General features: G+C 41.6%; 1 protein-coding gene across 13 annotated transcripts in view; it reads left to right on the top strand.

The window, feature by feature from the left end:
* Positions 1-25,837, top strand: part of EPS8 (EGFR pathway substrate 8, signaling adaptor) — a 127,793-nt gene that overhangs the window by 65,959 nt on the left and 35,997 nt on the right. For all 13 annotated transcript variants that reach the window (XM_063395169.1, XM_063395164.1, XM_063395167.1 and 10 more), the window contains 7 exons: positions 5,407-5,497; positions 7,850-7,923; positions 17,237-17,304; positions 19,239-19,400; positions 19,604-19,753; positions 21,992-22,074; positions 24,010-24,146. In XM_063395169.1, the coding sequence (XP_063251239.1) occupies positions 5,436-5,497; positions 7,850-7,923; positions 17,237-17,304; positions 19,239-19,400; positions 19,604-19,753; positions 21,992-22,074; positions 24,010-24,146 (736 nt within the window). In that variant the 5' untranslated portion in view covers positions 5,407-5,435. The remainder of the gene's footprint in view (positions 1-5,406; positions 5,498-7,849; positions 7,924-17,236; positions 17,305-19,238; positions 19,401-19,603; positions 19,754-21,991; positions 22,075-24,009; positions 24,147-25,837) is intronic.

Below are 25,837 nucleotides of genomic sequence, written 5' to 3'. Positions count from 1 at the left end.
AGTGTTCCTGTTTTTTCCCCCCTCCTCCCTCCTCATGTTTATTTTTATACTCTGGTTGGAGTACGTCACTAGGTGATTTCAGTTCAGCTTTTGTTATGAACTGTGCCACGCCAGTTTTAACATTGTCCCTGTGTCATGGCACAGTTATTAATTGGCTAATAAAGGTGGATAGATGGTTAAGCCAGTTTCATTTGGGCAACTTGCAGCAGTTTTTTAGCTGTGTTGGAAGTTCTTTCATTTTTTGGCCAGAATGAGAAGAAAACTATCTAAAACAACACCTAAAGACATTATCTTACTAACCTTTATATACTTTAGAAGTTTTTAGGAGTTGCCATTTCTAAAATGATGGCTTTAAAGTTGGCTGTAAAATGCAACCTGACTTTCAAATTAGTGTCTGGAGTGCCCTCTTTTGAAATCTAATGATCTCATTTGAAGTATGATGTATCAAAGAATAAAAGGAAATAAGGGGAAAAAAAATCAGGGAGTATGGAGAAGGGAAATACAGCTGTGGTTTTTGTGCTGAGCCAGCAGAATTCACCAGCCAGCAGTTTCAAGGCAGTGTTGGTTTTATTAAAATAATTTAATTAAAAATAAATTAAAAACCCCACAAACAAACCCACCAAAAACCCAAAGCAGGACAAGTTTTTGTACATCTCCTTTCAAGTGGAGGTACTGAGTGTGTTGTAGCCACGCTGGAATTGGGATTTATGAGTAAAAATTGTATCTTTTGCCAGCTCACTACTCTACTTAACATAGACCCACCAAAAAACCTGATTTTTATGGTGCATTATAATCCCTTTTTTCTACTTTCCTCTACAAATGCCTTCATATGCCACGGACTTCTTCCTCTTTAGATTGCTCTGTATGTGTGGAAGGTTTTCTGTTTGGAGTTTTGGGTTGGGTTTTTTTTAATCCTTTCTTTTTTCTTTTATACAAGATATTCCAGCTGTGGCGATACATTCTGCAAGGACTGCATAATGATCTTGATCTTGGTAATTAATACTAACACTGCTTTAGATGAGGTGGTTAATTCTCTAATTAAAAATAGCAGTGAGTGGTGGCTTCAGTGCTTGGCATATTTATGAACGTTCCTTTGTTGCAATGGGGATTTTAAGTCTTTGAAGCTTTTGTATCTGTAAAGCTGTTTTATTTTCTTTCAATATGGTTAATTATAAATCACAGCCCAGAGCTGAGTGAAAGGGATGGAAATGGGTTGCCATGCCAGAATAAGAACCTGTTTTCAAGCAGGGTCTTTATTAGTGTGGCAATAGTCAGGGTGAAGTCTATGAACGTGAAATATCTGAAATTTATTCATTCAGTTCTTCCTGTTGCTCTTCATATTTCTCCCCTTTCTCAAAATAAAAGATAGTTATTTTAATAATAAGAGTGCTCTCTTAATTGCATTGTTAGAATATTTCTTTAATAGTGAATCACTGGAAAATATCAGAATAGGGCAAAGAAGACTTGCAGGGCATTTTTTATCTTGTTAGTTTTTTCCAATGGAAATCTTCTCTTTTAGCTATTAATTACTGTTCTGAAGGCAGGTAAATAAAATAAAGCTGCTGGCAGCAGGAAAGTCCTTGGTGTATTTTGTTGTTGTTGAGACAATATTGTAGATTTGTTGTTGTTGTTTATTCAAAATATGATCTTTATAAACATTTTAACTGATTTTAATTATATATATTTTTAATGTACTTAAAGGATAAATACCATGATATTTGTCTTATTATTTATTATTATTGTACCTATTTTCTTATTATTGTTTTCTTCTGGAAATCTTATTTAGCTTTCCTGGTTAAAAATATTTCTTTTTCAAAGCAGACATGATTTTTTTTTCTTGGTGGTTTGTTGTTTTGGGTTGGGTTTTTTTTTTTTTTTTTGTTTGTTTTTTTTTTTTTTTTTTTTTTTGTTTTGTTTTGTTTTGTTTTTTTTGTTTTGTTTTTTTTTTGTTTTGTTTTGTTTTGTTTTGTTTTGTTTTTTTGTTTTTTCCCAAGATCCTGGGACATGACCATTTTTGGTCATATTCACGAGTAAACTGTTGATACTTCAGGCCTAATAGAAGAGGGATCACACAGTTAATTGTGGAGGATGTTTATTTTAAAGTCTGGGACACAAGCCTGGGTTGGGCTGAGGTGAAAGGGAAGATTAAAGAGGAGGTGGAGTTTATCCAAAGGCCCCTGGCTGACAATGGCTTTGCAGTGTGCAGGGGGTGACTTTTGCTACAGGACTGACAGGTTATGAGAGATGAAAGAGCATTTGAAAAGAGAAACACAGCAGAGAAAGCTGTACAAGGGAATAATGAAGCCCTGCACATACTGTTACCCTTCTGTGGTTTTTCACTTTTCTTTGTCATGCACTTAATTAAAAAAAAATTAAAGAGTTTTCCTTTTTTTTTTTTTCTGAAACATTTGGGTTGAATGAGATCAAATTGTCTGATAATATTGGGGAGCCACGAGTAGCTTTTTGATGCTGTTATAAATATTTGAACTAATTATAAATAATTAAGGCAAAGGGTTTGTTTGTATTCACATTCAGGAGGTTCCTTGAACCAAGTGACAGAAGCACTGCCTGAAATTGCAATGGTGTTGAAATTGTCATGTCAAGGTGGCTGTTCTGGAATTTCAGAAGCATTGGAAAATTGCATGAGGGATGGGAAATATTGTTGGCTTTTCTCAAATACTTAATAGCAAGTGGTGTTTTGTTTGCATATCAGCTAAAGCTGACTAAAGCTTTTGTGTTTGCTTGGCAGAACAGGCTGCTTGCTTTCTTTTTTTTAATAGTCAAAAATTTTTGACTTCAGAATGTCAGTATCTCTTCATTCAAAACATAATTCTGAAGCTTTTGGTATTTAAGTGGTGTTGTGCCTTACAGTGGGCAAGTATTTAGTCATGAGAGATGGTTTCTTTCCCCAGTGTGAAAATCTGCTGCTCAGCTTTCTTGCTGCTTTCAAACTCAGTGTGTCATGCTGACTTCAAAGGCTGGAGCTTGAAATTCTAATATATTACATTCTAATATACTACATTCCTTCTGCTTAAAATATCTGGTTCACCACCTCCATAAAATTGAGTGAATACAAATACAAACCAAGTATTTGTCAGATTAAGATGTCAGAGCAGTGGAATTATTCTGAGTTTTAAACCAAGGTTGGTTTTTTTTTGCCCCCAGATCTCACTTAAAGGCAGATAGTTGCAGAATTTGGTATAAATAGGCCTATGAAAAAGACTACAAATCATAAAAGATCACAACAAACAGAATTACAAAATCAGTGCTACCTTAAACAACGTGTGGATGGAAAGTAAAGTGGGGATACCAACCAGCAGTGGAGATAATTGGTGTATTTTGGATGTGGTGCCTCTTCCAAGCTAATCACAGGGCAAACTGTTAAAGCAGGGCAGCAAACTGAGCGTGGTTGCAGATGATAAGAATTAAAATCTGATAGGAAATGTTGAAGAGCTCAGTGGCAGCCCGAGCTGGGGAGGAGCTGCTCTGGTCCAGGCAGTCCCTGCAGAGGAACAGGGAGTGCACAGTGAGCTGGCAAACTCTGCTGGGAAAATGAATGGTTGTGTCCTTTCCAGTCATGGGACGATTTCAGGATGCTTCCCAAAGGTTGTAATTGCTGATGAATCGAGCAGCACTCAGCACGGGCAGTGATTTAATGGAGACAGCTGCTAGGGGCTGCACTCCACAAAAGGAGCCTTGGAGCAGCCAGGCAGGCTACCAGCTCGGGCATGGGATGTGTTTGTGGGGCACGATGTGCTTGTGTCACTAAAGAGGGCCTGCAAGGAGCAAAGATTGCAAAGAAAATGAGAGAAAGAAAGAGAGAAAGAAAAATAAAGAAAGAGAGAATGAAAGAGAGAAAGAGAGCGAGAAAGAGAGAGAGAAAGAGAGCGAAAGAGAGAAAGATTAAAAGAGCAAAAGAGAGAAAAAGAGCGAGAGAGAAAGAGAAAGAGAGAGAGAGAGAAAAAGAGTAAAAGAAAGAGCAAAAGAGAGAAAAAGAGTGAAAGAGAGAGAAAGAAAAAGCAAAAGAGAGAAAGAGTGAGAGAAAGAAAAAGAGCAAAAGAGAGAAAGAGAGAGAGAGAGAAAGAAAGAAAGAAAGAAAGAAAGAAAGACAGACTAAGCCAAATCAGCAAGCATGTACCCACTAAAAGCAGCACCACCCCTCCCCCTGATTTCATTTGGCATGTCAAATACTCCTCTCCTAGTTAGTTTTGCTACCTGTACCCGAGGCAGCAGGTGCCAGGTGTTCCTCAGGTGTAAAACCTGTGTTCTCAGCACAGACCAGCAGCCTGTGTGTCTCTGGAAGTGAGTGATGGATTCAGGGCTTAGCACAGGCTTTCAGTGACTTTTTTGCAGGGAAGAAGGAAGTAGCAGAATACGTGTGGATGCTCAGTGGGTCCTGGCAGGTCAAACAGCTGCTGCTTCTTTGTAGAACTGGAGGAGAACAGTTCATGTGGGCAGGGAGTGACTCAGGGCCCCAGAAGATAAGCTGACAGCAAGGCAGCTCTGGAGCAAACAGAGAAGGTTGTGCTTACTTTGAATTGGGAGCTTTTGCAGGTACAGGTTTGATCTGGTATGCTTCTGACTGTTCTGCAGGTGTGACTGAAATGTAGAGAAATATTAAAATTTATATTATTCAAGTATATATGTAAATGAAAGGGTATTTGCCCATGGTGAATTTGAATATGAAAGGGTTATGAAAGTCACTTTGCAGAGCTAGTTTTAGCTTCAATGGACATGTTAATAAAGAGAGATTTTTAAAAACTGTTTTATCATAGCCTTTTCAGCACTGCTTTTAGAGGAAAGACTTCATTTGGCATGCCAAACTTTCAGGATGTTAAGCACTTCTTAAGACACACACACACACAAAAAAAAGATTTTCCTCAGTACCAAAATAGCTAACCACTGTTTCCTTCTGTGCTAACAATTGTGTTTTAATTTGATAATGCATCTTTCTAACAATTCAGCTGGTATGTTTCATAGAAAATGTATCAAAAGGTCATTTCAAAAGTTGCATTTGAAAGAGATGAATTGAGGGTTGAAACCAAGCATGCTTGAGTAATAAAGTTGCCATTGGGAACATCTTGTTCACTTTTGCAGTAGATGTTGTTCTTTGTTTAGTGAGCCTTTTATTTCTACAGCTATTCCTAAAGACCATTGTATCAAAAATAGTAGCTTTGTTCACTAAATTATAAATTATTTGAAGCAATAACTATGAAATTGCTACTGGGAGAAGTTCCACAGCAGGTCTTTGAGGCATCACTGGGATGCAGTCAACAACAACTGAGCTTGTAGATGCAATTTCGTACCCAATTCAACCACAATTTTCTCATTAGGTTTGTCTAATCTGTGTTAAACCTTCATCTTTGAGATGTGTGTTCATTCACATGCTGTTTTTCCTTTTCCCAGGTCGTTTCTCCCAGTGAGTGACAGTGAGGATGAATGGACACATATCAAACACCCCTCCCGGTGGATATGGAAGTTACTTCCCTCAAATGAAGTAAGGTTATGCCTTTGAGTTGCCTTTTCTGGACAAAATAGTGTTGTACTTCCTTCTTCAGGCTTTCATTTCAGACAGAGCTATAATTAATAGGTGTTATTGGAATTACAAAGTGTCATTTTCTATAGAAGAGTGAGGGGTTTGCAAACCACGGAACCAAAGCGACAGATATCAGACTGATCTTTTGTGTTAGTTGTAACAACTTTGTTGTGTCTTTGGAAAGACAGGTGTCTGCCAGGGAAAGCTGCAGCCTCCCTTGGGATGGAGAATGTAACCCCCCTCCTTCCAAATAATTATAATTTTGCAATTAAGGGGGCTTTCAGGCAAAGATAGGGGAATAGGAATAACAGTTCTTTACTAGGAATATTAAAAAAACAAGTGTAGTAGTAAAAAAACCCAAACAAACAAAAACCAAAAAACCAAGCAAACAAAAAAAAATGTAGAAACACTGACAGAGTCAGAGCACAACCTGACACCCTGTTGGTCAGGGTGTGGGAACAGTCCAATCAAGTCCTCCTGCAGTGACAGATGTGGTTCTGTTGGAGCAATGATCCTGTAGAAGGATGTTAAGTTTCCTCTGAAGGTGCAGTGGGGTGAGATGGGTCCAGCCTTCCTCTGGGAATGCAGTGCAAACAGGCTGTGCTGGGCTCTGAATGCCAGGGTTTATCCAGGTGGGAATGCAGTGCACACAGGCTGTGCTGGGCTCTGAATGCCAGGGTTTATCCAGGTGGGAATGCAGAGCACACAGGCTGTGCTGGGCTCTGAATCCCAGGGTTTATCCAGGTGGGAATGCAGAGCACACAGGCTGTGCTGGGCTCTGAATGCCAGGGTTTATCCAGGTGGGAATGCAGTGCACACAGGCTGTGCTGGGCTCTGAGTCCCAGGGTTTATCCAGGTGGGAATGCAGTGCACACAGGCTGTGCTGGGCTCTGAATGCCAGGGTTTATCCAGGTGGGAATGCAGTGCACACAGGCTGTGCTGGGCTCTGAATGCCAGGGTTTATCCAGGTGGGAATGCAGAGCACACAGGCTGTGCTGGGCTCTGAATGCCAGGGTTTATCCAGGTGGGAATGCAGTGCACACAGGCTGTGCTGGGCTCTGAATGCCAGGGTTTATCCAGGTGGGAAAGCTGGGCTCCTCCCCTGGGTGGAGCATCTCCCATGGATGATGGAATTGGATCAGCCCTGCAGTGAGCCTGGATGGCCCATGGACAGCAGAGATCCCCTGGAGGGAGGATGGGTCCTGGAAGGGATAAAGAACCCTGCCCCAGCTGGTTTAACAGCTGCCCATTCACAGAAGACATCTGTCCTGCTCCCCTCCAGAGTTATGAGATAAAGAAAAACACCTCTTCAACCAGTTTCAAAAGATTTGGAATAGAATACATCTTGCACTGCAACCCAAGACAAAGGGAAAACTGTGTTACTGCACGGACTCATCTGGAACAGGGAAATAAATTGCTGTAGCCATAACATCCTTATTGTGTTACTCAGAGAGCTCTTTGTGTGCCAGAGGCGTTTAAGGTCAGCCCTGAGTGAATGTGTTTTTATGCATAAAAGATGAGGCTGCCTCTCCCATCTGTGAGAACAGACTGTTTCCAGTGAGCAGAAGTGAGGAGCAGCTACCTGAAGGTGTTACCTTGCCTAAGAGCAGAGGATGATCCCTGTATCATGGCATGGCACTAGGCTTACAACACTAATGACAATTTACCCATCTGATGCCAAGGAACACGTATTTCTGCATGGAGCAGGATATCAGTGGTGGTTTTGCTTCTTATATTGTTATCCCTTTAAGGTGAACTCATACATCACTCATCCTTGAAACGCTTGTGGTCTTATTGCCTTTTCATTTGTGTAAGACAATGACAGTCATTTTAAATTTTTCATTAAAAGCAGTTATAATTGTTAAAAACAATCAACACTTGTGTGCACAGGGAAAAAAAACCCTCCAAATCCTACCCAATTCTTTGGCATAGTCATTATTATTGTTAATATTGTTGTTGTTATAATTGTGCAGCGAAGTTTGTTACTTGAGTTGAGCTGATATTTATTTCTATACCACACCCCAGTCATGCATGAGGTTGTATTAATGCAACAAAAGAAATACCTGCAGCCCAAGTGAAATATTCTCCCTCATATTTATGGTGTGGAAAAAATATCCAGTATTTTTATACTTCATATATCTAGAAATATTAAATATTTAAATAATATATAATAAATAAAAAAATATTTTCTGTAAAATATCCCTCTGTTACTAATGCTGTAGGTATGTGTAGTCCTATGTAAGGGGAGGGGGTTTTTTTCAGTGCCTGCCAAATACATTTCTGCAGAATATAATCAGAAATGTTTTCTTCCAGTGGCTATGGCTCCCCAACGTTTGCTCAGGCAGAGAGGGAGCAGAATTCAAGAACAAGTGCAAAAGCTCTCTATGGTAAGGTGGCAAAAACTCTCTAAATTTCTTTGCTAAATTGCTGTTTAAATAAATTATATTATAAAGTGATGATTTATAAAGTGATTATATTATAAGTGATATAAAGTGATTGTGATGTCATGGTGGAAATATTTTACACATATTAATCTGAAAGTGTATGTACATACACATGGGTGTGTCTGTCAACTAAACTAAAAAACAAAGTGGTTTTATTCCTGTTAAAATTAATTAGAAAATGCTCCGTTTACTACACAGAGAGCTCCCACCTGCTCCTTTTTCAGACAGCTTTCATGACAGAACTCAGAGTGATCCTATAGCTAAGGTATGCACCAGGGAGAAGAAATTCAAGGGCTTAGCTGTGCTGTGGCTTTTATTTCTCCTGTACCTCCCTCTGCCTCCCCAGCTTCATCCCCTGCTAGCAGAAAAGACATTTAGAGCATTCCTCTTCTTTGACACAAGGATTTAATGGAAATTGGAGTTGGTGTGACAGATCTGGAGCCCCACTTGGCGTGCTGTTTTCAGCAGGCTCTGTGGCTGTCAGATGTGATGTTGCTTATGAATGCCTGAACGTTGTTGCACTCACCAACTACAAATGCTAGTGTTTGTCTTGGCTGTACACACTACTCCAGCCTAAAGCCAAATCACTGTGGAGGAGAAATGTAGTGGTGTTGCTTGCCAGCCAAATTGCACCATTTTCAGGTCATCCTCCTCCACTGTGGATACATCCCACTGCTAGCTGTGCTGGTAGTGGAAATAGAAGCAGCAGTGAGGCTGTGAGAAGTTCTGCTTTGTAAATCTGTGCCTGTTGCTAAATGCTCTTTTGAAAGTCAGGATGATGGATGAGGCTGGAGGGACAAGGCTTCCCCTGAGACCTGGTGCTGTGCTGGAGCCCTCAGACATCAGCCAGCGTCTGCCACTCCTCTGCAGGTTCACCAGCAGGAAAGCTCAAAGAGCAGGGGCCAATAACTGCAACATCCCAAGCAGTGATCCCTTCTCCCTTCTCTTTTGGGCAGAGTGGTGGCTGGGAGTGAGCTCAGAGGTTAGGGGAGTGATGGTGATGCCTCAAATTTTACCTCTCATGTATTTCAGACTCTGTGCTGCCCAGGGTGCAGCTCTGAGCTCACACTCAGGGTCACTCAGCTCTGCACACAGGAGGGACACAAAACAAATCCTTCTCCTGCTGCACACCAAGGACAACTTTCAGCCCAAAAGCACAAACAAGGGTGGCTGGAGGGAGGAACAAGAAGGATGGGACCTCACAGCCTGGAGCTGGAACTGGAAAATTAAACCCCAATGTGCAAATGGACCAGAACTTATCAAAGTGTGAGACCTCGTGATTGTTTGTCCATTTTGTGACCATTTTGGGCCCACCTTGGGTGCAGCCCTGGCCAGGCTCTTGTCCTGCCCAAGGTGTACCCTAAAGGCCTTTCAATAAATCCCTGCTTTATTCTCTGGCTCTGTCCAGTCCCTGTTCCAGCTCAGCCTTCCCAAGGCATCAATGGCAGCATGCTTTGGAATCTTAGAATCATTTTGGGTTGCAAAAGAACTTTTAGATCATCAAGTCCAACCATTAACCAAGCACTGCCAAGCCCACCATGAGCCATGTCCCTAAATGCCTCACAAACACATCTTCCAAACACCTCCAGGGATAGTGATCCAAGCATATTCCAGTGCTTGGTGAACCTTTTGATGAAAACATTTGTCCTAATATTCAACCTAAACATTGTACTGCATGTGAATCATTCTGAGTTCAAATTTACTTTGTTTTAATGTTATGCTACAAAAGTCAGGTTCTTGACATAGTGCTGAAGGCAGGAACTGAAACTGAGGAAAATTCTGAGCTGATCATTTCAAAGAGAGATTTCTGCATCCTGTATGGGTTCACTCAACAAAGTGATAGCAAGTGTTGACAGAAATAGTAGGTGGCAACAGAAACCAGCAAGAGACATTGCTAAAAACTCTTAGCAGATTATTTTTTTTATGAGATGCTATGAGAGTGTTGTGATTCCTTTTCCAGTTTATGTCATCATTATCATTTTTCAGTAGTACATGGTTTGAACAGCGTGGCACTATCAGTGTCTTAGCTGTGTCCTTTAATCTTTGTGGGCTTATTTTAAAATATCTCTCTGAGCTTTTTCATATCAAATACGATGAGATGGTCCTGTGTCAGGGGTAGATGGGGACAAGTGAGTAAATTTGATGTATATAATGGTATTTTTTTACTTCCAAAGTACTTCACTAAATTCAGGTGCTAATTGAAAATGCTTGCCATGAAACTGCTGCGTGGTGGCTCCTGTAAAGTGAATTGTTGTCCTTGGTTCACTCCTGTTGCTGGTAGATATATCACAAAACTGTAGTTGGAGTTGGCAGGAGCTGAGTGAAATGGAAGGATAAGTTATTCTGGAGCTCCAAGAGGATATGTATTGGCACAGCTTTCAGAGTGGAGTTTGCACATTTTACTACTTCTGCTCTGTTTTATACTCATAAAGAACCAGGCTGTTGCTATCACCACATTCATGAGCTGGAGAGAACAAGGAAAACATCTAAAATCTCTCTCAGATTCAGGGCAGTTATATATTTTTAATTTTTAGAAACTAAGTTACTATTCTGCTGCATCCCACATGTGCCTCTTCTTCCTTTGTGATGTGAAATTTTTTGTGCACACTGCCCAAACAGGGTGGAAAGCAGCTCAGTGATACTGGAATTGTTAAAGTGTGTTGAAAACACTCATTACAAAGTATTGCATTTAAAATTAATAACAAATGAAATTATTTTATTTGAGATTCAGGAGACTGAAATCCTGTAAAGCAAGAGGAAGTTGTCTTAGCTTTCTTTTTATATCTTGTACATATTTTTAAATGTATGTTTTATATTATTTAGGTTCATACAGAAAGCTCATGTATTTAATAGATCCACTTAGACAGGAAAAAATATATGTGATTTGACTGTAAAAACGCAGTCTGATTTTATTTGTTTTACTAAAATGTGACAGTGTGATGTTAGCAGCAGACTTTGCCCATGAAAATATCCCATTTCTTGGAAAACTTCAGAGTCAGTTGCACTAAGGCACCTACCCCCAACTACCAACAAGAGAAAATGGTACCTGGGCTCCTAAGTCACCACTTGACCTTGAACTCAGTTTCTTCCAAGCATTGTAAAGACCAAATTAAAATAAACATCATCATTATTACTATTATAATAATAATTATTATTACTATTATTATAATAATAACTTATTATTACTACTTACTACTTATTATTACTTATTATTTATTACTTATTATTGTTATGTGAGTGTATGTTTATGTATATACACAGGCATGTTTATGTCCTGGCATGAAGTTCATGTCTTAGATGCCATTGCTGGGGTGATTCATGATTATTCAGCCCTGCATAAACCAGACAGAAGGTTGGCCACAGTGCTGTGGGAAAGGAGCCTGGAATATTTTTGGTGTTACCAAGAGTTCAGCTAAAAACCAGACCGGAGCCATCACCATCTCTGATAGCGAAAACTTCCTTGCAATTGCTTTTTTCCCCCCGTGTCAAATAACCCCTTTGTTTTCACTCATTTCCTTCCTGAAATGAGCTGTTTTCTATCTGCATGACTAATCTCTCTCTGAACCACAAGGGAAGGTGCTCTCTGCACATTTTTACGGGGTTTATTTCACCGTTTGCCTCAGATTTTTCTATCTGAAACGCGTTTTGGCTCCCGCTGTCCTGTGTTGTTCCAGCGTTGGCTCCTCCATCTGCCCGTGGGGAGAGGAGCAGCAGTCCTGGCTGTGCTGGGGCTTTGCCAGCCCCTGACACAGCGAGGAGAAGCCTCATTCCTCAGGAGGAATGGGCCAGCAGCTCACTCCAGACCCTCAGATTATTGTGCTGCTCACAACTGAGAGAGGTGACTGAAATTATCTTCACATTAGGAAAGGCTGAGTGCTTTGTGCACTGGGCTTGTGCTCTCGTGGCTGTGATTTGGAGCTGCAAGTGAAATTTCCTGGGTATTTCTGCATTGCTCACGTGCCTCATTCAGAGCAAGAACTGCAGTGTAACAAATTCAAGGAAACCTCAAGCAGCTCCCAGGTAAATGAGTGCACTGAAAGAAGCCATCCTTGTGGGATTTTGATTCTCAAATTAATTTGACAGCTGACTTCTAAACAACACACTTCCTTTGACAGCTAGTTCCACACAGCCATCAGAGAGGAGCTTCTGGCACAAAGCTCTGAAAGTGATAGTGTTTGCTCCTCTGAGAAGGAAACTTCTTTTGAGCTCGAGTTCTGACCTTTGTCCCTGGAATGTTTAAGTCCTGTCTCCTGCACTTTGCTCTGCCTCAAGCTGATTTTTTTTCCAGTTGTGCTGCAATTCATTCATAAAGGGTATCAACAATCAGTCCAGTGCAGATAGAGGGTAGTAAATGAAGCATTGGGCTTTTCTGCTTGATGAGGTGTGGAGATATTTCATGCTGCCACTCCAGGATTCCCAGAACAGATTGTGGGGGAGGCTCTCAATCCATGTCCACGTGGGTTGCCCTCAAATTTCAGAGCAATCCACAGTCGTGTTTATCTGTCATGTGCTGTCTGGTAGAGTCTTTCGCTTGGATGAAAGGCTTTGGGTAAGAGGTTGTTTTTAGTTTCTTTGTGTTCTGGATGCTTTCAAAAATGAAAATAAAACCAGGAGCTTTCAACCTCTGCTTGAAACGAAACATGGTCTGTTCCTGATGACTGGCAAATTCAACAATTTCACAAAACATGAATTGCAGTAACATCTGACATCAGAAGAGTTCTAGTTTCTGTGGATCACTGTTTCTGTTCCTCTGGAAACTTTAGTAGCTAGAAGATTTTACATTCAGGACCTGTGAGTGAAATGCTGTGCTGCTTTTCACTTTATTGCTTTTGTGTTGCGAGAGATTTTATTTTACTTAAATTCTTCTAGATTGCATTTGCTATAGGCTGTGGTTAAGAATTTAGCTTAAGTGTCTTCTGCCATGATCCTCCCATATTTTTTGTTTTTATTTTACTAGAGGAAAATAAATTTACTATATAAATAGTGTGCAGCATATCAGCAGAGATTGGGCTAACCTCTTATTAAGGCTGCACTGTACTTTAAGGGTGGATGTAAGAGCTGCAATGAGTATATAGAAAAAAACTCAATAGTTTTGAGAGTTTTATTCATCTTTTGATAGTTTTATGCATCATATCTGGGAGTCTCTGTTGTAGTATTTCACTTCAGCTTCAATAGCCTCTTCATGCATGACAGGACCTGTGAGAGGCTGAGATTGATTGGGAGGATTAGGAGAGTGAAACAGAGCATACAAAACATTATTTTGTTTTCAGTGTCAGGGCTTGACCCCAGCCAGCAACTGAGGAGCTCCCCCTTTGCTTGCTCATTCCCCCTGTCTCCTCTCTGCAGCAGATGAGGGGGGAGGATTGGAAGAGAAAAAGCAAGAAAAAAAATTGATGGCTCAAGAGAAAGATGGTTTAATAGGTGAAGGAAAGAACAGGGAGGAAAAAGGACTGAATAACACCAAGGGATTTACTCACATCTTTCCACAAGCAGAGCAATGCCCAGGCTATATGGGCAAGGAGCCTTTGGAAAGACTCCCTGCCTGTTTTATTGCTGAGCAAGGATATTAAGCAGTATGGGATATCCTTTGGGTCAGCTGTCCAGTTGTGACCCCTCTCAGCCTCCTGTGCACCCCCAGCCCATCACTGGGGCAGCAGAATAAGAAACAGAGAAGACTCTGACACCATTCAGCTAAAATTCCCCTGTGTTATCAGATCCAAAATCATCTCCACCCTAGCCAGAGCCAGGACATTCAGCACACCAGCAAATTCTGCTGCTCATTTTCAATAGTAGATCATGCATTACTTGCATTTGAAGTTTGTGTGATGAGTCAAGGGGTGTTTTAAGGTTCCTGTAAAAGCAGTCAGATCAGTATTGATAGGTCACTATCAATTTGTTGATGTCTGTCATTGATATCAAATTATTGATATCTGTCACTGTGATATGTGAAAGAGTTGAGAGATGGGAGCTACATTTCCAGAAGAATGGCAATGGGCAACTCTGTAGGAAAAGAAAAAGAAGTTTTATAGAGATGACAAAAAAACCCTGTGAGAGTCATGTGCTGAGATGTCTCTGACTTGGAGATGGAAGCACAGAAATGCAGTAGGGAGGAGCAGCAGTCCCTTGTGTCGTCTGGATAGAGGAGGACAGAGAACTGGTTTGCAGGCTTTTATCAGCTTTTCTAGAAGCTCAAGAGGAGCAGCTCAGCAGGAGGGGGTGCAGAAGGGTTTGTGTCCTTTCTGATGGCAAGGTGAGAACTTTTGGAGGGTTCTAGGTAGAACCTGGGACAGGAGCCAAGCACTAGGAGAAGACAGAGCTTGGAAGTTTCATTTTGAGGTGCTGCATTTTGAGGCAAAAACCATGGGACAGGGCACTCAAGGCATTCCAGCTGCCTGTCTTTTTATTTCCTTTCCTTTTCCCTTTTTAATATTTTTTTTCTTCCTCTTTCTTTGTGCTATGTTCATATTATCATCGGGGAGATTATTCTTCCTTCTGTGTGATTCATGCCAGGCAGCCGAGAAAATCATATCTCAGGCAGCTGTAAGGGGAAGGAGACCCACTTGTGAACCATTGGATTGTAAAAGGTTTGAAAGAACCCTGGAAGAATTTTGCCTGATGCCAGGATTCATATTAGAAGATGTTTTTTGAAGGGTGAATAATTTCAGGGTGCAGCTGTAGTATCCACCTCCAGATCCTCTATAGCAGCATTTCAGTCTCAACAGGAATGTTCTGTTCTACTCTAAATGATAACTTGGGTCTCCAGCAGGTTCTAACTCTCATTCTACCTGCATTAAGGAAATAAATTTGTAAATATGAACTGTTCTCAGCGTGGACTCTCCGTTGTTATGTCCATACTCATTGTTTATTAACACAAACATTGATTGACTTCTGTTAAATGTAAATTTTATTAATGTTGTTGTTAATTACAGCATAACAGTAACAAGAACTTTAATCAAATTTGCATTTAATCTCACCATGGCTGTGTGTTGAACACCTTTCACTCATGCTGGGCTGCTCTGGAGGAGGATCTGTTCATCCATGTTGAAAATGGTTTTGAAATTCCTGTCTTGACACAGGATAAAAATCAAGTGAAACAGAATAAGGAGCCTCCTGCAAAATTTACTCTCTGCTTTTTAATTCCTTTGGAGCCTCTGCATATGCCAGACCTTCTTTGTTTATTTAAAGCAGCTCCACCTGTTACTGTTTGCAGCACTTATAAATTTTACAGTGGATGTAAACTTTCTTATGCTTGTTTAATTGAATAGCATAAGACCATTTTTGTTGACCTAAAAGAAGATAACACTCAAAACTGAGTATTTGGTGCATTGTTAATTGAAAGAAGCAATTTTTCATTTGTTTGTTTTGTTTAAAGAATATATTCTTTCTTACTGGACAGTATTTAAGTATCATTTACAGTCCACAGCAGAAGACTGCCAACTGATCCCCTCAGAGGTGCAAATAATTCTGTGGGATTAAACTAGATACTTCTTTTTAATGCCCTTGTTTTATTAGGAACAGACGGACTTTACTTCTTCAGATCATCATCCAAACAAAAAAAGAAAGGTAGCAAAGCAGCCAGTGCTGCTTTCCTGACTGTGTTCTTGGGGTGTGCATGTGTGTGTGTTGTGGTTACAAACACAATCAACTGAAAAAAATACTTTTAGCAACATGCTGCAAAAGCAGAAATTGTAGATACAGACAGAATAATCAATGTTGGTCCTCTGCCCTGGGATTTCAGAATAATGCCCAATGAAAGTAACATATTTATGTTGAAATTTTCACATACCTGGCTAAAAATTCTGATAATTTGTGGTGTTGTTGAATTTGAGTGTTTGCTCTGCACACTTCTCTTGCTGAAGCAAACTGAGCAGCTGCTGTACAGGATTAGGATGGCTCTGCTGCCTGAGTGGCATTTGTCACCGTGGGAGGGGGGCTTCCAGCCAATGATGTATTTCAGGAACTTGGTTTTTAGCAAAAATTCACGGAGAAGGGAAGAGATAATGGTGTGTTTATAAAATGTGACAAATGCTTCCACAAGCGACATCTGAAAATGAGGACACTGCTGTCTTTGCACCTGGAATTGCTGTGAGGAGCCCTGGTCACAGAAGAGACTTTTGGAGGGGGCTTTTATGGACTCCTCACTGCAGATATCTGGATGTCACAGAGCTTGGGAGTATTCAGAATTTTTTTTTTATTTTGCAGAATGTAACTTAGCCTTCCTGTCAACAAAATCGCTTTTATTTTGCCTCCAGTTACTCCAGGTGTGATGAAATTGATGTATTTTGTGTGTACATTTTGTATTTTCATCATATGAAAAAAAAATCAAACCACCTATTTTACTTCAAGACCAGAAATTGAGATTTTTAATGAAATATAGGGAAAAAAATTACCTACTTCCAGAGTTTCCTTAGGCCTTGGCCATGTCACCTACTGACTTTTCACAACAAAGCTCCTGGTGTTCCAGACCAGGTGCTCAAGTGGTTGTAGTGAAAAAAACCCCCAAACTTCCAAATGTTGCATTCAATTTGATTTCCACTAGAGCTGAAAAGGGTTCCTCAGTATTCATCTGAACTCATTATTTTGTGGCGTGGGTGTGTGTTGTGTCTTCATCTTGCTTTTCCCTTTCCTTCCTCTCCTGGTTTAATGTGAGACTATTGTACAGAGTAAAAGGCACAAAATGTTTCTGGTTTTGCAGCATTGTGTTTTGTCAGCTGAAAAATATTCCTGTTCAGAGACCTTTTGGTGTGTGCATGTGTATTTCCATGCCTGTTTCTACATTAGCAACTCAATGAATTGAATACTTTATGAAGAAATAAAGGGGTTTTTTTGGGTGTGTGCCTTTGTCGTCTTGCAGATTTAATGAGAATTATTTGTACATATCAGAAAATACTTCTGCTTTCAAGGATGCTCCTACAGATACAGCGAGCCCAGTGCTAGCTATCACACAGTGGCAAGCCAAGGATTTTAATAATCACTCCCCAAGGCAGTGTTTGCAGCCAGAGCACTGCTCCCCTGTGGTGTCCTGACTCACTGGAGGAGATAAGTGGCTTTTGTGGGCACCCACCAGCTCTCTGTTAACACTGCTGACGTAAAAATGCTCCTTGTGCTGGCCCATGTGGGGCTGGAGGCGTTCTCTGCTCAAACACAGGCATTAACCACAGCTTATCTCCTCTTCTGATGTATACGACTTGTCCAAAGCGTCTCTGAGAAACAGTCAAGGCACTGAATGAATAATTATTCTTTCTCTTCCTCCCAGAACAAAGAAAGAATTATGCACGAGACAGTGTCAGCAGCATATCTGAAACGTCACAGTACCATGTGGAGGTGAGTTGGGAGTGATACACCCATTACAGCTCTCAGTTACATGTGGATATTTTTGCCTACATGTTTTTGGGGTTTGTTTTTGAGGATATATAAGCTTGGAGGCACATGCAGCTTCCAAAATATCCTGCCAGCCCGGGGTCACTTCAGAACAGATTACACTGAAACGTCTCAGATTCTCTAGCTTTGCCATACTGAGCTGAAATCTGGATGTGGGAGGATGTAAGCAGAGTTGTGTGGAGTTTGGCAGGCACACAGGGCTTCTCAACAGGGCATCAATTCAGCACCTTGTGCTGCCCTGTCTCCGAACCTGGCTCCTTGCACAGATGAGGCAGAGCTGTGCTGCTGGCCAGGCACACTGGGTGATATTTAAAACTCATACTCTGATCAGATCTAATCAGCAGAGGTATTAGAATATTCATAGAGTGCTGAGCATTAACCCCTCAAAGCCCCAGTGAGTGGCACACGTGGTAGTTAAATACATCCTGCCTGCACAGATCCTTCCCCAGCGTGAAGAGCTAAGTGTGTGACTTGCTGCCTTAAGCTGCTCTGCAGAATTACTGCATGCTGCTCTCATATTTGAAATATTCAGCCTGAGTGCCTGCATGTGGCCTGCTAAGCACTTCTGAATGCAGTGCCTCCTTTTGTAGCCTTACTTTGGCTCAAACTTGCTCCTGCTGCCCTCAGACCCCTGTCATGGGTTAAGCCAAGTCTTTCAAACACCACCCAGCTCCTTTTTGCTGGGTTTTAAATCTTCTCAGAACTGTGATATCTTATGCAGAAGACTCCCAATTTCAAGTGCTTCAGTGCTGTGATCAGCTTGGAAATGAATACATGTGTTGGTTCTAATTGCCTGTCTACTTTTTGTGGTTTCTTCATAACGGTTTTGGTCCTGTACTGGCATAAAAATTAGTGCTTGCATTTGGAATCTAAACATTCCTGGGTAAGCAGCCAGTACAGAGTTTGTTTCACTTTACTTCTTTTAAATACTTTGATTACATGCAGCTTACACCTACTTTTTTTCTCTGTAATTGCCATGTGCTGTTATCCTGTAATAGAAGAAAGCACAGTTAATTCTTTTTTTAATTATTATTTTTATTTTTTTAAAGTTATTTAGAAGACAGATATGCAGGCACACATTAAATGTGGTTCAGCTTGAATGAGTGTTACCAGATCTTCAATTAGAATGTGAAGGTGGATTTAGGCCTGAACAAAATGAAATAATTTTGTGTAATTTCTTGCACAGTTGGCATACTGAAGGAGAAACTGCCACAGCCATAATGACAGGGAAGCTAGCTGAGGTGATGTGAGGTACTATTTAGTTTCCAGGCCATTAATTGAATCTAGAGAATATTCCAAGCTGATGGTGAGCAAAAATAATTACTATTTTCCTCTGTGCTGCACATAAAAGTGTCCAGCCTGTCCATAAGGTAGCCCAGTCAGATGCAAGCCCATCCTGGTGGCCACCAGCAGGCTACTGGCAGCTCTGGAATTGATGAGGACACTCCAGGTCAGGGTGGTGGTGGAGCCACATTGGCAGGGAGCTCCTGGGAAGCTTCTGCTGGCACCTCCCGACTTCAGCTTGCCAAGAGAGAGACAGGTTTTCACCCCTCGAGAAAGCTAATTAAAACTGGTGGTGTAATTCTAGCTTTGATACCTGGAGGATGTCAGAATGTGCCTTCAAGTCTGCTCACAGTAGTGAGGAGATGACAGTGGGTGTCAAAAAAGCAAGCTGCAAAAATGAGTTGACTTAAAACGACGTTGTGGACTGAACAGCCTTGCTCATGTCTGAGAGGTGGGCTCTGCCATGTACAAAGGCACTTTTCCTCATGAATAATTTGCATTTGCTACTTCCTGACAATTTAAACACTGGCACTCCTGAACAATAGGGAAAATTGCAATCATAATTTCTTATAAATGTACGTCTTACTCCCCAGCACTTGACCACCTTTGTTCTGGACCGAAAAGAGGCAATGATTACAGTGGATGATGGAATAAGGAAGCTGAAATTGCTGGATGCCAAAGGCAAAGTGTGGACTCAGGACATGATTCTTCAAGTGGATGACAAAGCTGTCAGTTTGGTGGACTTGGAATCAAAGGTAAGATCTGTGAGTGACAGACTCATTTTCAGAGAGAGAGAAAAAGGCAGCCAGCAGAAAAACCATGTATGTGAGATTGAGGATTTTAATTAGCTTATTATCACTCTCCCTTTTTAGCTCATGCACTTTTTCTGAGATCAGGACACTGTAGAGTAAGATGGTATTTTGTGTTTTCTTTTTTTTTTTTTTTCCTCTTCTGACAGAATGAACTGGAGAATTTTCCTTTAAGCACAATTCAGCATTGCCAAGCTGTGATGAATGCATGCAACTACAATTCAATTCTTGCATTAATATGTAAAGAACCAACCCAAAACAAGCCTGATTTACATCTTTTCCAGTGTGATGAAATTAAGGTAAGATAATAGGGGATTAGTGGAGATCTACTCTGACTTATTTGAACAGGGGAGAGTTTATGAATTGACCAGTACAGTGGATAAAGACAAATGAGCTGATTTATAGAAAATAATTCTATATTTATTCTTGTAAATATGCTATAAGTTTAATATTATGGTATTAATATTATATTATACTTATGGTATCAGCACTACTTATAGTATGTTAGTAAATGGAGTGCAGTATTGCAAAGCAGTACTCTAATATTTAAGCTGAATCCTTAGTGCATGTTCAAATATGTCCTTACTGTAAATATTGGTTCTTGGACTCCATAACTGCTAATTTAGGTTTGCAAATGTATAAAGCTCTGGAAAATGTCTGTTTGGTTTGCCTTCACACTTCTGAACTGAGTGGTGTGAAGTAATTTATCTCAAATTTATTTTATAAGCTGAAAAGAGCTCATCTGAGCACTGAGTCTTTCCTACTCTTTCTGCTCTTTTTGTCATTGAACAATTAAATATTCTCTACATCCTCACCTTTCTGCATCTCTGCTCTGCTGGAGAGATCTTGAAAGGGAAAATATTCCTTGCAGGAGGGGCAAAATAAGGAAAGAGACTGCTTGTCTCTGATGAAAATATTACCTTCAAGTGTAAATTATTTTTAATGTATTCTGCAATGCTTCTTCATGTCTGAGATTCTGCATTTTAACTCTGTTAGTTATTCTCTGTAATTCCAGTCGATAATTTCATGGGGATTTCTTAATTCCTTTGTAGCAGTTTGTATTATTGTCTTGAAACAACAGACTGTTAATCACACTGTGCAACAGTTTTGGAATTAGCATGGGGAGAGTGGTGTGAGGATGATGAGTTATTTTGTGATTTGTTGCACACAATTTGCTGTTTTAAAGGAAAGTCGGATCCTGTCAGAAGTTCAGGGGGTATTGTGTTAAATAATGCAGGGATCCCTTTTGAGGTTTGTGGCCATACCCTGGTTTTTTTTTTTCCTTGAAACCCATGAAACTTTTCTGGGTTTGAAAGTTTAGGTCTTTCTCTGTTGGCTTTCCCCTGCTTTTGTTAGAAGTTACAAGCAGGAGCCTCTGCAATAAAAAAATAGTTGAAATCAATATTATTTGGGGCATTCTAACATTTTATAAACAAGAAAAAAAATCAAATAGCAAACACCAAGAATATTTGATTAATGGAATTCTTCTAGGTTTAAGTTCCTCTGATCCCCTAAAGTTTTTTTTCTGTTAATTCTGTAAATATAAATATCATAACTATTCTGTAGTGCAAACCACTACAGCCTGAAAAGTCCCGTAATCCCCTTGAATCCTAAATTCAGCAATGTCTCCTGGTCCCAGCAGAAGTTACAAATTCCTCCCAAAAAGGCACAAACTTCTGCATGATGAGGGAAAGGCATGGTCCTCACAGAGTGAGCCAGGCACTGACAGATTTGGGCTTTGACAGCCTTTGCAGAAAATTAATTTGTCAGCTGAAGACATGTAACAGAGCACTCGAAATCCTGCGAGGAGCCATGACCTATTTAATGCAAGAGCTATTAAAATAATGCTTCAGACGTGCATCAAAATTGCACTTGTGGGGCCACTGGTGGAGGCAGTTGTGGAGTGGCAGGAACATACAGAGCAGGGGATCTCCTGAAAAATTCATCCTCTGTTACATCAAAGAGAAATTGGGGGCTGGCATTATTTCTGGAAGGAAATTGTATCATCAGGAGTTACTTCCTTAGTGCTTTGGCTGCTGCCATTCATAGTTTTGCTGCTTCTACATTTAGTAGGTTTTTCTTTTTATAGTCTGAGACAAACAAAATACTTGAGACAACCAAAAATTATGTATGCAGAGGGGAAAAAGTAGCTTATGCAACAGGGGTTGACTTGAGATAATTACAGCTGTTCAGACAAATTTGGAGTCTAGATTACGTACTTGTGTGATGATAATGCTTGAGGCTGGAGTAGTGACAAAAATACCAACTCCTAGATCTTTTTCTGTGGGGTTTTTTTGGGTTTTTTTGGTTGTTGTTGTTTTGGTTTTATTTCGAGTTTGTTGGGTTTTTTTGTTTTGTTTTGTTGGGGTTTTTTGGGTGTTTTTGTTTTTGTTTTGTTTAGGTATAAAATAATTTGTCCCAGTGCTTTTAAATCAATGGGATTTGATAAAGTGTTCTCTATCTAAAGGTGAGGTATTAATTTCAAAGATCTGCATACAGCAGCTGATTCCTGATGTTTTCTGCTCCTGTCTCCTTAGGCTACCCTTATTCATGACGATATTGAAAGTGCAATCAGTGACAGTAAAAGTGGGAAACAAAAGAAGAGGCTTGAGACACTGAGGTAAAAATCCAACTTCTTGGCAGTGTGTAGGATCATCAAATAGTGTGACAATATTCAAAGGCTCTCCAGGTCTGCCTGCTGTCTTTTTGGGGTTTTTTGGGGGCAGACTTGAGCTTTTTTTCTTCTAGCTAATAATATACTTCCAAAGCCGTGTGTATTAAAGCCATATCTTGCTTTAATAATTTTCTCGTGATGGGAACAACTGAGATCAATTCCACTTGCCCAGAGAATGGCATTGCATGTCTCAGTTCTGCATATGGGTCAGGTAGTTCAGAATTTAAATTAAAAAACATAAATTCCCCATAACTCCAAGTAAATAAGATTATGCTAAAAGGTTTTGGGATCTGAAGATGTTAAATAAAAGAGCAACTGAAGACTGAATAATCTTCCTGCCTGCCTGTTTAATGATGCTGAAGACTTCTTGTTTCCCTGGTAGCAAAATCTTCTCTGCCAGTTGAAAAAGGTGGGGGAAAGAATCTCTTGGGTTGAGAGAAGATTAATACAGAAATGAGATGTAGCAAACAGAGGCATGAAAGCAAGGGAACAAATATATTAGATACTGAATGGTGATGGGAGCAGCTTGTTGGAAATTCAGTGTGTAACTGCATGCTGATAGCATCTCTCAATAATAATTGTGCTCAGATAGAGAAGTCTCTGCTGGACAAAAATTAGAATGAGCATTTAATAGTTCTGGGTACCTGTTAAATTCTGATGTGCAACTTGCAGAGATTTCCTGGAGCAAGGGGCACTCCTAGAAAAACTAAAGAGAACCTGAGCTGTGTGCAACTCTGTTTGCAGGTTTAAAATTAAATAAACAGACTTTACTGTTTGTGGGACTGTTGCAAACCAGCTATAAGCACCAAGAGGCAATCCAGAGGGACTCCAGCACATCGGATGTGCTGGGAAACTAATGAGATTTAATTGGGGGAAGAATGTAGGTCAATACATCTGTTGGAACAAATAATGTGAGATATCAGTCTCCCGGGGCTGTGGGGCCCAGAGGTCAAACGTGGGTGGCAGCTGAGTGCTGGTTCCTCCCTGCTGGCATCAGGTCACGGGGAGAGACCCTCCTGCCCCACTGAGGCTCTGAGGCATGGCTGAGGTGCTGCAAGGTCCTTGATGAGTGAAAGGGGACTGCAGGAAAGCAAGGCAAAGGAAACAATTTATTGTTGTTATTCACTGTTCAAACACCAAATGACATTTGATGTCTTGTTGCTGAATGCTGTGAATGAGATGGGTTCAGAAAAGATGAATCTAAGGTGAAGATCTAGTTTTCAAGTTGAGCTCTGGGGAAGGAATGGGGGGATATGTGTGACAGGAGCTGCTGTGATTTCTTTTGTCTGTTGGTACCAAGCTGCAGAAGGTTCCAAGCCCTCTTTCCTTACAGTATTTAAAAGTGCACTAAGAACTGGAAAATTGCAGGTGAGAGCACTGACGTGTTTGTATCGAGACAGGATGAAAAAGCCCTTGTTACAAAACAAATCAGCCAGTGAAAGTGGTTTTGTTGGTGGGGTTTTAAGCAAAAGGAGGCTGACAACTGGCCTGACTTAGGGGACTAGATACTTGATTTGTGATGGCTGAAAGGTAGCTTCAAATCTCCTAATTTTCTCTCATTCAAAATACACCCTTACAACTGCATGTGGTGGTAAAAATGCCACCTAATAAACCCAAGGCATTGAATTTATCAGTATAAACTGGCAGGTCTCCTCATGATCCTTGGCACTGCTCGGGGATTCCCCAGGTGACAGAGATTTGCTGACTGCAGTGGGTTTCCTGCTGTATTTAAAACATTCCCCCAGCGTGGCCTTGGAGTGCCGGGCAGGCCCACGGCGTGCTCTGCAACCTTTGGGATCCTCCTCGTTTCCCCTGAGCAACACTTGGAGGACAGGGCGTTACTGCTCCCGTGTCACCGTGGGCTGTGTGCTCTCCCCGCAGGATGATCTCCAAGGCTGACGGGGCCATCCCGCCGCCGCCGCGGGCACCGGCCCCGGGGCCCCCCGGCACCCTCACACAGGTGGACGTGCGGAGCCGCGTGGCTGCGTGGTCGGCATGGGCCTCGGAGCAGGGCGACTGTGAGTATTCCTGGGATTTCCTGGGAGTTCCTGAGTGTTTCTGGGGGACTGTGAGTATTTCTGAGAGTTCCTGAGGGAACCACTGGGTATTCCTGAGTGTTCCTGGGGGACTGTGAGTATTCCTGGGGGACTGTGAGTATTCCTGAGTGTTGCTGAGAGTTCTGGGGGACTGTGAGTGTTCCTGAGTGTTCCTGGGGGACTGTGAGTATTCCTGAGAGTTCCTGGGGGACTGTGAGTATTCCTGAGTGTTCCTGGGGGACTGTGAGTATTCCTGAGTGTTCCTGAGTGCTCCTGGGGGACTGTGAGTGTTCCTGAGAGTTTCTGGGGGACTGTGAGTATTCCTGGGGGACTGTGAGTATTCCTGAGAGTTCCTGGGGGACTGTGAGTGTTCCTGAGTATTCCTGAGTGTTCCTGGGGGACTGTGAGTATTCCTGAGTGTTCCTGGGGGACTGTGAGTATTCCTGAGTATTCCTGCGAGTTCTGGGGGACTGTGAGTATTCCTGAGTATTCCTGGGAGTTCTGGGGGACTGTGAGTATTCCTGAGTATTCCTGGGATTTCCTGGGAGTTCCGGGGGACTGTGAGTGTTCCTGAGAGTCCTGAGGGACTGTGAGTATTCCTGAGTATTCCTGGGAGTTCCGGGGGACTGTGAGTATTCCTGGGATTTCCTGAGTGTTCCTGGGGGACTGTGAGTATTCCTGAATGTTCCTGGGAGTTCTAGGGAACTGTGAGTATTCCTGAGTATTCCTGAGTGTTCCGGGGGACTGTGAGTATTCCTGGGATTTCCTGGGAGTTCCTGAGTGTTTCTGGGGGACTGTGAGTATTTCTGAGAGTTCCTGAGGGAACCACTGGGTATTCCTGAGTGTTCCTGGGGGACTGTGAGTATTCCTGGGGGACTGTGAGTATTCCTGAGTGTTGCTGAGAGTTCTGGGGGACTGTGAGTGTTCCTGAGTGTTCCTGGGGGACTGTGAGTATTCCTGAGAGTTCCTGGGGGACTGTGAGTATTCCTGAGTGTTCCTGGGGGACTGTGAGTATTCCTGAGTGCTCCTGGGGGACTGTGAGTATTCCTGAGTGCTCCTGGGGGACTGTGAGTATTCCTGAGTGTTCCTGAGTGCTCCTGGGGGACTGTGAGTGTTCCTGAGAGTTTCTGGGGGACTGTGAGTATTCCTGGGGGACTGTGAGTATTCCTGAGAGTTCCTGGGGGACTGTGAGTGTTCCTGAGTATTCCTGAGTGTTCCTGGGGGACTGTGAGTATTCCTGAGTGTTCCTGGGGGACTGTGAGTATTCCTGAGTATTCCTGCGAGTTCTGGGGGACTGTGAGTATTCCTGAGTATTCCTGGGAGTTCTGGGGGACTGTGAGTATTCCTGAGTATTCCTGGGATTTCCTGGGAGTTCCGGGGGACTGTGAGTGTTCCTGAGAGTCCTGAGGGACTGTGAGTATTCCTGAGTATTCCTGGGAGTTCCGGGGGACTGTGAGTATTCCTGGGATTTCCTGAGTGTTCCTGGGGGACTGTGAGTATTCCTGAATGTTCCTGGGAGTTCTGGGGAACTGTGAGTATTCCTGAGTGTTCCTGAGAGTTCTGGGGAACTGTGAGTATTCCTGAGTGTTCCTGAGAGTTCTGGGGGACTGTGAGTATTCCTGAGTGTTCCTGAGAGTTCTGGGGGACTGTGAGTATTCCTGGGATTTCCTGAG

Source organism: Prinia subflava, chromosome 4 (assembly GCF_021018805.1).
Source record: "Prinia subflava isolate CZ2003 ecotype Zambia chromosome 4, Cam_Psub_1.2, whole genome shotgun sequence".
Classification (NCBI taxonomy): Eukaryota; Metazoa; Chordata; class Aves; order Passeriformes; family Cisticolidae; genus Prinia; species Prinia subflava.
The sequence above is the reverse complement of the archived record's forward strand: the minus strand, read 5'-3'. Positions and strand labels throughout refer to the sequence as shown.